The 12,739-nt window shown below is 38.2% G+C and overlaps 1 protein-coding gene across 1 annotated transcript in view; it reads left to right on the top strand.

The window, feature by feature from the left end:
• Window positions 1-12,739, top strand: part of PKHD1 (PKHD1 ciliary IPT domain containing fibrocystin/polyductin) — a 430,010-nt gene that overhangs the window by 326,619 nt on the left and 90,652 nt on the right. The window contains exon 59 of the mRNA XM_065885004.1: window positions 468-625. Coding sequence (XP_065741076.1) covers window positions 468-625 — 158 coding nt within the window. The remainder of the gene's footprint in view (window positions 1-467; window positions 626-12,739) is intronic.

Below are 12,739 nucleotides of genomic sequence, written 5' to 3'. Positions count from 1 at the left end.
CCCAACGTACAAGTAGTAGGTTTTCAATAGATATTTATTGCATGAGAACATCTTTTTTTACACTGTTTTTATATAGTACAAGTATAATCGATATTTATAATGATAATCTTAAAATACTGCAAGGCCCCAAAGTTCCATTGCATTGGAACATTGCATTGATCACATCATGTTTAATAAATATTATTAGTTAGGGGCATTTTATTGTATCTTAGAAAATTAGTGATTTATGTAAAGATTATATAACTCGATATCCAGAATATTTGGTTAATAAGAATTGTCTTTTTTTCTTGACCATATAACTGGGAAATAACATTTTCTATAGAGTGTTATTTCATATCTAGGTAACACGTTAGTAATAATAAAATTTTATTGAATTTATTTTTCATAACGTCAGCACTACCAATATATGTTTCCTTTTGGTAGCTTATCATGGAAATGAGAGAGTTGCTTTCTATCTATCTTCCCAGGAAAGATTTAGGAATACTGGTCTGCTCTGAATCTGACTGTGAAAGTCCTAGGAAGTATCTCTTTAAGGATCTGGATGGGAGAGCTCTGGGTCTGCCTCCACCAGTTTCTGTATTTCCTAAAATTGAAGCAGAATGGACTGGATCCTTCTTCAACACAGGTCAGTTCTGTCTGAACTCGATGTCTCCAGTAGAGGGAACAAGCATGGGACGGAGCTGGTTTGGCTGTGTGGTCCAGTGGGAACAAAATATCCTGGAGAGGAACTGAGCAATAGAGTTGGAGTCTGTGCCAGTAAGCTGCTCAACTCACCTCTATCTCAGGAATGTTGGGTGCTTAAGGGATGTCACAATACCGCTGTTTTGCCCTCCATGAGATTGCCTGTGGTCCATGTCAAAGGTACAGACTCCCAACACCCACCTGTGCACAGGTGAAGAGAATGGTCCTCTCACTAGGTTGGTCTCTTGGGCCTGAAGCAGCACTCTCTGTGCTCAGCGTTTCGCAGTGTCTGCCTTGGAAGCAGTTCCTCTGGATTCTGAATCTTTCTCTTCCACCAGAGCTAAAGGCCCTCACTCTGGAAAGGGTGGTAGACTAGATAGCATGCCTTCTTTTTGCCTTCCTTTTCTCCATCTTCTAATTGTCCCTGGGGGCTATGATCAAAATCCCTTCTTATTCTTCTTGCTTTTACAAGCCCATCGGGCTATCAGTTTTTATAGCTGGACCCCTGGAGAGATCATCGTCTTTCTGCTTCTACAAACAACGCAACTCTGAGTTTACATTTTTGTTCAGGTGGAAACTGCTGCAAGTACATCCAAAGAACTTTCCCAACTTTCTTCCTACTTCATTGGATGACTCTTTTCAGACTTCTTTTCTAGTCTCCCTTTCTCTTTTGAAGTTTTGAATATTCCAGGACTATCTTCTCTTCCTATCTTGCTCCTAAGTCCAAAGTTGAAATACCATTTACTGCGGATGAATTTATATCTCCAGCCCAGACTCCACCCTGAACTGTAGTCTGTTATAACCAAATGACTCCACTGGGAGGTATAATTCGCATTTCAGACTCAATATGCCCCAAATGGGGACTCCTAGAGACGTGACCCACAGTTGTCCCAGCTAAGCCATGCAGAAGCTAAAATGTTGACACTTCAAAACCTTACTCTTCATTGGCCGAGGGATGCTCCTGGGTACACTAACTCTCCAGCCCTTTGGCTTTCCCTGAACAGGCCAATCATGCTCTTTCCCAAGGCCAGGAAAATCGTTTTCTGGAAGGTTTCCTTCTGAGGAAGGAAAAACCTTCCTCAGAAAGGAGTGGTAGGTTTTTGTAGCAGCCATCTTTGGTATGTGAAGGTGAATGCCAGGAAGATATGGGGTGACATTGAAAATGTCTCTTGCAAACAGGAACTCTAAAATGTCCATCAAATACTCCAGGTGTGAATAATAATATTCTTTCAGTGGATTCTTAGGTGGTGCTTATTACCATGTGGTGTAAATATACTGTTTAGGCGCAAGCATATTTGCTGCTGTGTTGAAAAGCTGTATATTTTATTTTTTCACCACTCTTTGTCTTGGTTATGAAACAGGATTCAATGGTAAAACTCTGATAGGTATTACAATATTACATGCTACTTACTCTCAGCATATGGACAGTTGTGAGCATACGTGTGGGAGGCTGAAGGTATATTGGGAGGTGTGTAGGCTGGACTGCCTTAAACTCCTGATGTTTTAAAGCTTTATAACATTTTAAATGAGGTTGCCGTAGGTCCCAACTGTAAGGATTCCCACAGTAGAATCCACTGTTTATTGCACTACAAATACAGTCTGTGTCTTCTTGCCATGAAGGAGACAGTACATAGTAAATGGTGCCTTCCGGGTACTAACAGGATTGGAGTGTTTTCCTGTGACTTCCAAAATGGGAATAGATCCCTCCTTCCCTAGTTCAAGTCCCTTCTCATTTTTTAAACCATAGTTTTATGCTACTTTCCAGTTTCTGTCCACAGTATGGTAGAGGAGAAAAGCAAAAATTTAATCTTAAGAGAATAAATGTCTATTTTGTATTTTTCCTCTTCAAGACAAGAATCTATGGTCATCTATAAAACAGTAGAAGCAGCCAGCAAAGATGAAAATGGAGGCCTCTGGAACCAGCTCTTATATTTATTCCAAATGGCGTTGAGTTTAAGACACCCTTTTGGCCTTTCTCCATTTTATTAACAAACAGTTTGGAGTCCATTGCCTTTGAGGTTTATTTTTAATTTGAAAAAATACAAATTTTATTTGCACATATAAGTTCACATGCAAAATTCAGACAGATATCCACAGGTCCCAATGTATTGTCATATGCTCTGGTGTTGGGAGCAAAAATTAGCCACGTGGATCAGCTATGGGGAACACTGTGCCAGTGGGTTTTGCTATCTGTGTAATGCAGGGTGTGTAGCCAGGGGAAAAGTGAGCTGTTAATTTTGTTTTGTACTTATCTGTAAGTTCGCATTTGCAGCCAACTTTGAAACATGCATGGCAACAGGGTGCAAGGCAGCTAATCCCAGGCAGGAGAACCTCTAAGAGCCATTTGCATTTTATTCTGGAGAGAATTTCTTTTGATGATGGACGCATCTGATCGTCTGAAAATCCAAAATCATAAAAACAAAGTCTTGAAATTAATATCCCATTTAGGTAGGACTAGATCAGTACTAGAGCTTTCCACCCTGGCTTCTGACTCATTTCCTGTCTGTCCCAGTCTACAAATGCCTGGAATCACCTCTCAGCTCACTTTGTACATACGGCTACTGATGTTATTGGGAGAAGACTGAAGGAAATCAGAGCTTTGGTTTCAGTGGCATTTTACAATTTCTTAGCCGTGATATAGAAAGTAGAAAGGGGGTGTAATGGAAGCTAGCATCCCTTGAGCACCTTTTGCATGCGATGTGCTGAAGTTGGCATTTTCACTCATTCAGCAAATGCATTTGACCATCTGTAGTCTACCAGTGCCCTTCTAAGGATGGGAACTATAGTTGTGAATAACATTTCTGCCTTCATCAAACTTATGTTCCAGTGGAGATTTTATCTATATATCTATATCTATAAACAAATAAATAAAAATATTTCAGTAGTGATGAGAGGTATGAAGAAAATAAAACAGAGTTTTGGGCTAGAGAGGTAGCTTCAGGTGTGTGTGGGTGTATGTAGTGTGTGGTGTGGTGTGTGTGTGTAAGGGAGCTGCTATTAGAAATAGAGTTACAATTTCAATGAGGCCTGAATGAGGAGCGAGGAATCACTCCTCTGAGCAGACAGAGGAGCTTTCCGGGAAGAGGGACCAGCCAGAGCAGGGGCTCTGATACCAGAATGACCTCAATGTGTCTGAGGGGTGGGTGGAAAAGAGACCCATAGGAGTGATGTATAGTTAATGAGAGGGGGCGTAGTTGCAGGTAGTCAGGGCTTAGCCCCTTTATAGGCCAGAGTAATTTAGTAAGATGGGGTTGGAAGGTGGTGCTAGGATTTTATTCACTTTCTGAAAAGATCGTACAAGCTGCTGTGGAGTGAATGGATCATGGTGAGAGCGAGGCTGGGAGTAGGCAGTGTAGTTAGAAAGCTGGGGTTGAGGGGGCCCAACAGACGCAGGACTCCACGAGTGGTCCACCGCCCTGTGCTGCCCACAGACTGCGCCGGTCCACAGTGAGGTGATGACAGAAATGTCACCTGTAGAACCAGAGCTACTTGACAGTAATTGTACATCTGTTGGATCTAATGAACAAAACTTAGGGCTTTCATTTTGTATGTCTAATTTGTCTGATAATTTGCATTATATTTTAAATGTGTTGGTTCTCAATAGACTGGAAATTTTGAAACAAACAAACAAAACATAAAACCCCCTCCTTCTCCTGCCCTTTTTCTCCTTCTTCAATTTAGGAGGTAAATTTGATGTGCTTAGGACAGTGGCTCCCAAAGCTGGCTTATTATCAGAATCACCTAGGACATTAAACATTCGTTTGCATGAGTCGATAGGTGTGTGAAGCCCAAGCCTTTGTATTTAACACACACACAAACACACATACACACAAATACACACACATACACACATACATACACACCCACACACATGCATACGTACACATCCACACACACACACAGACGTCCTCCCCAAGTGATTCTGCTGTGCTAAGGTTTGAGAATCACTGTTATAGAGTTATACGCCCCCTTTGAAGTAAACAGACAGGATTTTAAGAAGACAATTAATGTTTTTAATTTAAAAAGTGGGCAGTTTCAGTTTCTCATGAAGAATCAAGAATAAGCTCTCTGTGCCAAATACCAGCAGACATAAACATACTTGCTTATATACACACTGGATATATTTCTGAAAGGGAAAAGAACATTAACTAAAAAGACATAGGAGTATTTACAATCTAAATTAAGTCTTTAATAATAAGAATATATTAAACCTTTTTTAAAAATTCAGATTATTTTTCCTAGTGTTGAAGTGAGTTAAATGACCTCAACATATCACTTTCACAATATATCACTGGATAAAAATGGGTTCAATGTGAAGTTTATTTTTTAAACTATATATTGAATCATTGTACTAAAAGTATAAACCCGTGATAAGCTTTTCCCACACTTTCCTCAACGTCATGCCCAGCAAAGTACTGTGGTCTGACTGGGACTTCTGACCAAATCCACCTTCAGGGCAGGTGAGAGTTTCCCATTCTTTCCCAGGAAAGAGTAAGAAACATTTTTCAAACCGTGTTACTTCTTGGACACTTCTTGAGAAAGAAAGTTATAAACCATTATGGAGCTCTTAAAAGTGACTAGCCTCAAATCAGAAATAAAAGATGAGGTTGGTGAAAAAGAAAATAAAGCTGGCATTTGACTGTGAGCACATAGAGTGATGAAGTGGTTTGTAACTGAATAATGGGGAAACGCAGGTTTCAGTGGGGAGACGTGTGCTCAGCTGCCTAACCGAGAGCAGCCAGCATGTTTTCAACTGGTTGTTGCCAGGTCTTGAAATGTGTCTTTTCTTTAAGTTTTCCAGGCTTCTCTTTTTTCCCATTTGCCCTGGGAATGACAGCAACATGGTATTATAAAATGGGAGAAGGAGAGGGAGGGAGAAAATGAGAGGACAGAATGGAGAGAGGAAACGGTTGTTAGAAAATTTGTCTGCCAATATATGTGCTTGTAGAGGTCTTTTCTTCTAGCTAGAGGGGGAAATACCATTCTCTTTTCCCAAGCAATTATAGGCCCCAAAGATTGAAACTTGGTATATAGCTCTTTAATCTCAGCAGATATTTATGGTTAAACATTAGACTTTTAGGATTCCAGATGTCAGGGTATTAAAATATAAAGGCACAGTGGAGTCTCAGAAAATACTAGAACCTTTGGGATATGTGACTGCAGGGATTTTTATCCTGAGCAGAGGAGGATAAAGCTTCCGGGGATGCTTTGTAAGACCCAAAGAGCACCTTTCTTCCACCTTAGTCTCTCCCTCTTCCACGACTTGTCTGGTCTCCAGGCAGTGAAGGGCATAACAATATTTGATTGCATTTTAAAATAATCCGTACTGTGAATTGGAATGATTTTCCTATGTGACTTGTAAAGGGTGATGTAAAGAGGCATTATGATCTACAGGAGCAATTTCCCTTTCCTTTCTTCAATCTAGACATCCTATTTCTGTGATTCTCTTGCTCTTCAGCCCTTCCATTAACAACTATTACTTGTTGAGTATGTCTCTGACTCTGTGCTAAGACCTTCAGATGAATGATCTCATTTAATGCCATGGACAGGATCTATCCTAGGAGATAAATATTCTTGTCCCCTCTATTTTATCGATGTGGAAGCTGATGAGACACATAGGCAACTTGCCCAAGTCATACAACTAATTAATAGAAGATTCAGGACTGAACTCGTGTTTTTAACACTGTGCTGTACTGTACACAGTACCCTCCTTCGACTTTTTCTTTCTTCTTTCACTACATTGTCCAAGGTAAGCTCTCTTAGATCTATCAGCTTTTCTCACACACAAAGCTCTATCTACGAAGAACAAAGCAAACTGAAACTGTGCAATTATTCCAGCAATTATCCACCCCAACTAGCAATAATAATAGTTACCATTTATCTGGCATATTCCATGTGCCACGCATTATGCTAAGTGGCTTATAAACATTCCCATTTATCCCTACAACAACCTTAACATGTAGGAATTATTATCCCTTTCAGTATTTGAGGGAATAAGGGTTTAGAAAAGTTAACTAATTTTTCATGGTCCCGCAGCTAGAATGTGCAGAACCAAGATTTAAATCTGTATTTGTCTGACTCCAAAGTCTGGGCTTGTAACCACTTCTAGGTAATTATCATCGTGTGGTCTGAATCATCTGGTGGGGTGCTGTACAGAGATACATTTAACCGAGTAATTCACATATTTCCACTTTACATGGTAGGAAATAGATGTTTAGGTTTAAAAAAAATAACTCTCGATTACTATGACATTCTTAAGAAACAATGTAATAACAATCACACAAAAACCTCATTTAGTTCCTCTTCTTCCTCTCCTCCTAGTATATATGTGTGTATATATTAGTTTTCATGGACAAACTAAATGGACTCTGTCACATCCAAGAAAAGCATTTTGCCAGCATTAACCACTGAAGGTTATGTGATGGCAATAGAGTTGTATGGAGAAGAAGCTTTGGTCATGAGATCAAAAGTGTATTGTGGTAATTTTTCTGTAGCTTCTCCTTTTCCCCCAATGACTTACTGTAGGGTTTTTTTTTTTTCCAACCTAGGCAAATAGTTATCGAGTACCCAGTGAGAGCAAAGCACTGTGTACTGTTGGAGTAACCTAGAAAGAACATCAAGGTAGATAAGAAAAGAAGCCATATATGAAAGAGGCAAGTAAAGAATTGTGTTTGGAAGGAGCAGATGCAGGGCTTCCTGTGCGTTGCAATGTAATAGCTCTCCTGTGGAATGCCCCTGGCTCCCACATGCAGTTGGGACTCTGTCTCTTTATGTCCTTGTTTCATCTATCGCTCAATTCCATTATAGCTCATCTCATGCTCTACAGCCATCACTTTACAAGCCTGCCTTCTCACCAGACTGAGTACCTTGAAGGCAAACATCTTTGAATTTTTAGTACAGTCTTTGGAACATAATATGTGCCGGGTATATGTTTACTGAGTGAGGGAATAAATGAATAAATGGGTGACTAAATGAGTGAAAAAGTCAAGAATTGAAGTTTGCCATCAGCTATTTCACAAAATGTTTTGTAGATTTACTCAATGTATAATTTGTTTTAGCATTTTTAAAGAGTGTTTCCCATTCACTTATCTTAGGAGATTGTGAAAAATGTGATGCATGGCCAGATATATGTTGAAAACTCTGACCATTCCCGTTTTGGAGATTCATCACATGAATTAAAATGTTAAAGGTTCTGATAAGTCCTGCAATTAAAAACAAAAGCAAAAACTGTTCAACTTTGTGTTATCCAGTATTTCTCCAACTTTTTGACTACAGAATACATTTTCACACTACGCATGAGTACTCCTTGGAATTAGTGTAGTTCAGAATGCATATTAATCCATTAGCCTGCAGAAATACATGCCAGTTGGAAACAAAATGATAAGATTACAGTATTTTTGATTTTGATGGTTTCTTTTTTTTTTTTGCGGTATGCGGGCCTCTCACTGTTGTGGCCTCTCCCGTTGCGGAGCGCAGGCTCAGCGGCCATGGCTCACGGGCCCATCCGCTCCGTGGCATGTGGGATCTTCCCGGACCGGGGCAGGAACCGGTGTCCCCTGCATTGGCAGGCGGACTCTCAACCACTGCGCCACCAGGGAAGCCCGATTTTGATGGTTTCTTGAAGGTCAATCAGTTGCACTTCCCATTCAATGTGAGGTTGGCCTCTATTGTTAACTTTCCCAGGAAGTGGGAATTCATTCTCTTACAAGACTGCCTAATATATTTTGAATAATTTTAATTTTTAGGATCTTCCTGTATGATTTCTATCTACTAACCTAGTCTGCTTTCTGGTGACAGAGTATAAATAATTCTTTCCATATTGCATCTTTTTACATATTCAAAAGCGGTTACCTTTTTCTAGCATAGAAATTCTAAACTTTTTTCTGTTAGGAAATATATGACAGATTTTTTTCAGGTTTTCACTTTCTAAACTGGCTTGTTTTGATGTTCTTCAATTGTTGATGATTTTTCCAAAATGTAGAAACCAGAACTGAGCATTGCCTATCCAGAACAACATTGTCCAATAGAAATAATAATGCAAACCACAAGTGTAATTTAAATATTCTAGTGTCCAGGTTAAAAAAGGGAAAAAAGAAACAGGTGAAATTTAATTAATAATATATTTTATTTAATCCAATATATTCAAAGTTATTTGAAGATGTAATCAGTACAAAATTACTGAGATATTTGTATTTTTTTCATACTGTCTTTAAAATTTCACATGAATTTTACAGTTACAGCATATCTCAATTCAGAAACTACATTTTCATAAGAAATATTTGATCTGTATCTAGATTTCATAAACTTTACAATTGAAAAGTAGATGCACGTACAATTTGTTCCAAATATACCTAAACATTTTTTGTAACTAAATTATCAGTTTTACACTTTAAATTATATATTTATAATTATAAATTATATAATTATATAAATTATACAATTTAGAATTTAGTTCTTCAGTTGCACTAGTCATTTTTCAAGGCCTAAATAGCTACACGCAGATGAGTATTTCTTCCTTTGTTCTGGAGGGATAAATATTAAAGAGAACTGATTTTTTAAAACCTATGTGCTAGACTGTATTTGTCTCCGATAAGTTTCACTTTTATAAGTCCTTTTTATAGGTCATCATATACATCTTGGGTTTCTACAATTAGAAACTAACCACAGAATTAGAAGCCATCCTGGAGACCACCTAATTGGTTCTGGGCATATAACTCGGTCAGTAAAAGAGAGAAGCTTGCCTAGCTGGGATTATCTGCCATTAGCAGAAACTACTGTTTAAATATCCAGTCCTCCAAATAAAGCATCAAGGTTTTCTGAGCCTGGGAATTTTACTATTCAGGGTGTAATCCTTTATTGAGAAATCTATTCACATATCTATGGTTTGTTATATGAGAAGCAGTAACATCAGTGTTCCACAAGAGGGGCTATTTTTGAATGTCAGTCACTAAGTGAAATTACTTAACTTTTTGCCATGATGATATACTGGCTCTCTCCTTTCTCTTTTTCATTTTCTTGTCTTTCTTTCGCCTTTCCTCCCCCAGCCTCTGCCCCTGGATTATTTCCAGGACTTCATTGAATAGTAAACTGTGGTCTTATTCGTAAAATTTTAATAATGGAGGAATCCTTCAATGCTGCTTTCGTTCTTTTGGTACGAGAATTATTGAAAGATTTAGAAGGCAGAAGCTCAAACTTTAGCTTGTTTTATGCCTAAGACAGATGGATGGTTTCTATGTGTTTGATTAGTGTGTGTGTGTGTGTGTGTGTGTGTGTGTGTGTGTGTGTATGCGTACACACGCATCTTAATGGAAGGAAACATTTGGGCGGTCCCACTGATAAATAAAGCACTTGTGCCTTACCAATAGGTGCTAAGCAAGTTCATGACTGAGACCTTTTCATTTCAATATTATGGATCTGAAAGATTCTTTGATTTAGTTTAAAGTTTTTTTCTCCATATATTTGCACACTCACTAGGTGTAAAATTAATGCTATTTTGTGACATTCTGAATGCAAGCATTAAAATCTCCTAGAAATAAATATGTGGATGGAACATTTTTTTAAAGGTCAGAAATAGATACCAAATACATTAAAGAACTTAGTTTATAACAAAGATGACATTTTAAATCATGGGAAAATAGAAACTATTCATTAATGATACTGAGGCACTTGACTAATCACTCAGGGGAAAAAATTAGGAATTCATATCTTTCTCTTTATAAAAATAAATTTCATACAGATTCAAGATGAAAAAAATATATAGAATTACCAGGAAATTTTGGTGAGGTTATATATCCTTAGAGTTATGGAGATTTTTCTTAGCATGAATCAAAATCTAGGACATATATGTAACTATTTGATAAATTTGACTCTTTTCAAATTAAAAAGTTCTGCAAAGAATATTAAAAACTAAACTAAAAAACTAGGGAAAAAATACAACTCATATAGAAACGGGCTAATTTCCTTAATATACCAAAAAAATTCTTACTAATATTTAAGAACAAAAAAAGAACAAACCAATTCAAAAAATATTCAGAGGATTCTAAAGTGCATTTCACGGAGAAATAAATACAAATGCCAAAAAGCATACAAAAAGCCATACGAAACATACAAAGAGAGAAAGACGGTTTCTCTCATAATCAGAGCGTTGGTTAAGAGTTTTTATACTGAGTTGAGCTGTCTGCATTGCGTCCACTTACTAGATGGGCAACTCCAAGAAAGCTGCTTATTCTCTCTGAGCCTCCGTTTCCTCATTTAGGAAGTGGAGATATTAATGGTATATCCTCATACGTTTATTGGAAGGATTAAAAGAGAGCAACTCAACAAAAGTATCCACCACTACCACCAAGACCGTGATGACTATTGCCACTATTATTTACTATTAATACGATTATTTTAGCAGTAGTGTTGGCAACTATCTAAACGCCTATACCCCTGACTCCACAACTCCACTTTTAGGAAGTTATCCTAAAAATTTTTGTTGAACGAATAAACAAGACAGTAAAACATATATAATGAAAAAGAAAAAAATTCCCTGTCTTTACCCTCTGCCATCCCGATCTTCAATGCTGCAGCTTAGAGGGAAGTTTCCATTTTTAAACATCATATATATGTATTACTTATTATTTTAATAAGAATAATGATAGTAAAACTCATTTATATAACAAATGGGAATCCTGAAATATGAGTTGGTTATTATGTAAAGCATGTCAGGAAAAGGGACGCAGAAGAAAAGAAATTTTCCTAGCCCTAGAAGCCAATCTGTCTACTACGGAGTTACGGACTCCCTGTAGGACCCAATTCCAATTTGCTTAACTCCCTCACAGGAAAAATGTTAATAAAAATTGAATATAAGTTCCTGAAAGTAATTGCCATGGAGAAAGGGATTTGAAGCTGATTTTTTTCTGTGCCTGTGGATAATAATCTCTTCCCTTTTGGGTGATGTTGGTGAGACACAACTTTCCTTAAGCATGGCCCATGTGGAAACCAGCCTATCCCTACATCTAGACCATATTCTCTCTTCTTTGAGCACTTTAGAGGCAGAGGAGCAGATCCTAGAGCTATAAAACTCACACTGCCTATAAACTATTCAGCCCCTCACCTGGCTTGGGATAGACACTAAGTAAGTACTAGTGACCACTGTTTTGTTGCCTCCATTTATCCTGCCTCTGACTGGGGTGATGACTTGAACATTTGAGCATGCATCTTAACTGGTTATTTTACCAGTTTTCTGCTGCTGCCATAGCAAATTTAGTGACTTAAAAGAACACCCATGTATTGTCTCACAGTTCTGCAAGTCAGAAGTCTGGGATACTTGGCTGGTTTCTCTGCTTAAAGCCTCTCAAGGCTGAAAGTTAGATATTAGCAGGACTGCATTTCTTTCTGGAGTTTTTATGGATGAATCCACTTCTAATCTCGCTCAGGTTCTTGGCCTGATTCAGTTCTATGTGACTGTAGGACTGAGGTTCCCATTCCCTTGCTGGTTGTAGACTGGAGGAATCATGCTCAACTTCTAGGGCTGCCCACACTCCCTGACTGTGACCTGCTTCACCTGCAAAGCCAGCAAGGGTGGCTTGTATCCTTCACATGCTTTGAATTTCTCCTGCCTTCTCTTCTGCTGCATCTCTCTGATTCTAGCCAGAGAAAGTTCTTTGCTTTTAAGAATTTATAGGATTAGATTGAGCTCACCCAGATAAACTCCCCACTTTAAGATCCATAAACTTAATTACACCAACAAAGTCCGTATTCACATGGTCAAGATTAGGGCATGGACATCTTTGGGAAGTTATTACTCAGCCTACCATAGTTCTTTGTAAGGCCTTAGTTTTAGTTTGGAAAGGGGAAGAACAAGAAATAGTAAGTTGGAATACTGATGCTATCTCTGAAAGATTTCTTTTATCTCAGGAAAGAAGGAAGACCTGGTTTATCTGATTTTAGAGGTATTGTAGAAATATGGAGGTCTCCGTATCTGCTCTCCGGGGTGAACATCAGGTTTTGATGGAAAAACTATCAGTAGAACTGGATTTATTTGATATGATTATGTAACATTATGATTCTTAGC

This window comes from Phocoena phocoena, chromosome 10 (genome assembly GCF_963924675.1).
Source record: "Phocoena phocoena chromosome 10, mPhoPho1.1, whole genome shotgun sequence".
NCBI lineage: Eukaryota > Metazoa > Chordata > Mammalia > Artiodactyla > Phocoenidae > Phocoena > Phocoena phocoena.
This window is presented reverse-complemented; position numbering and strand designations above follow the sequence as displayed.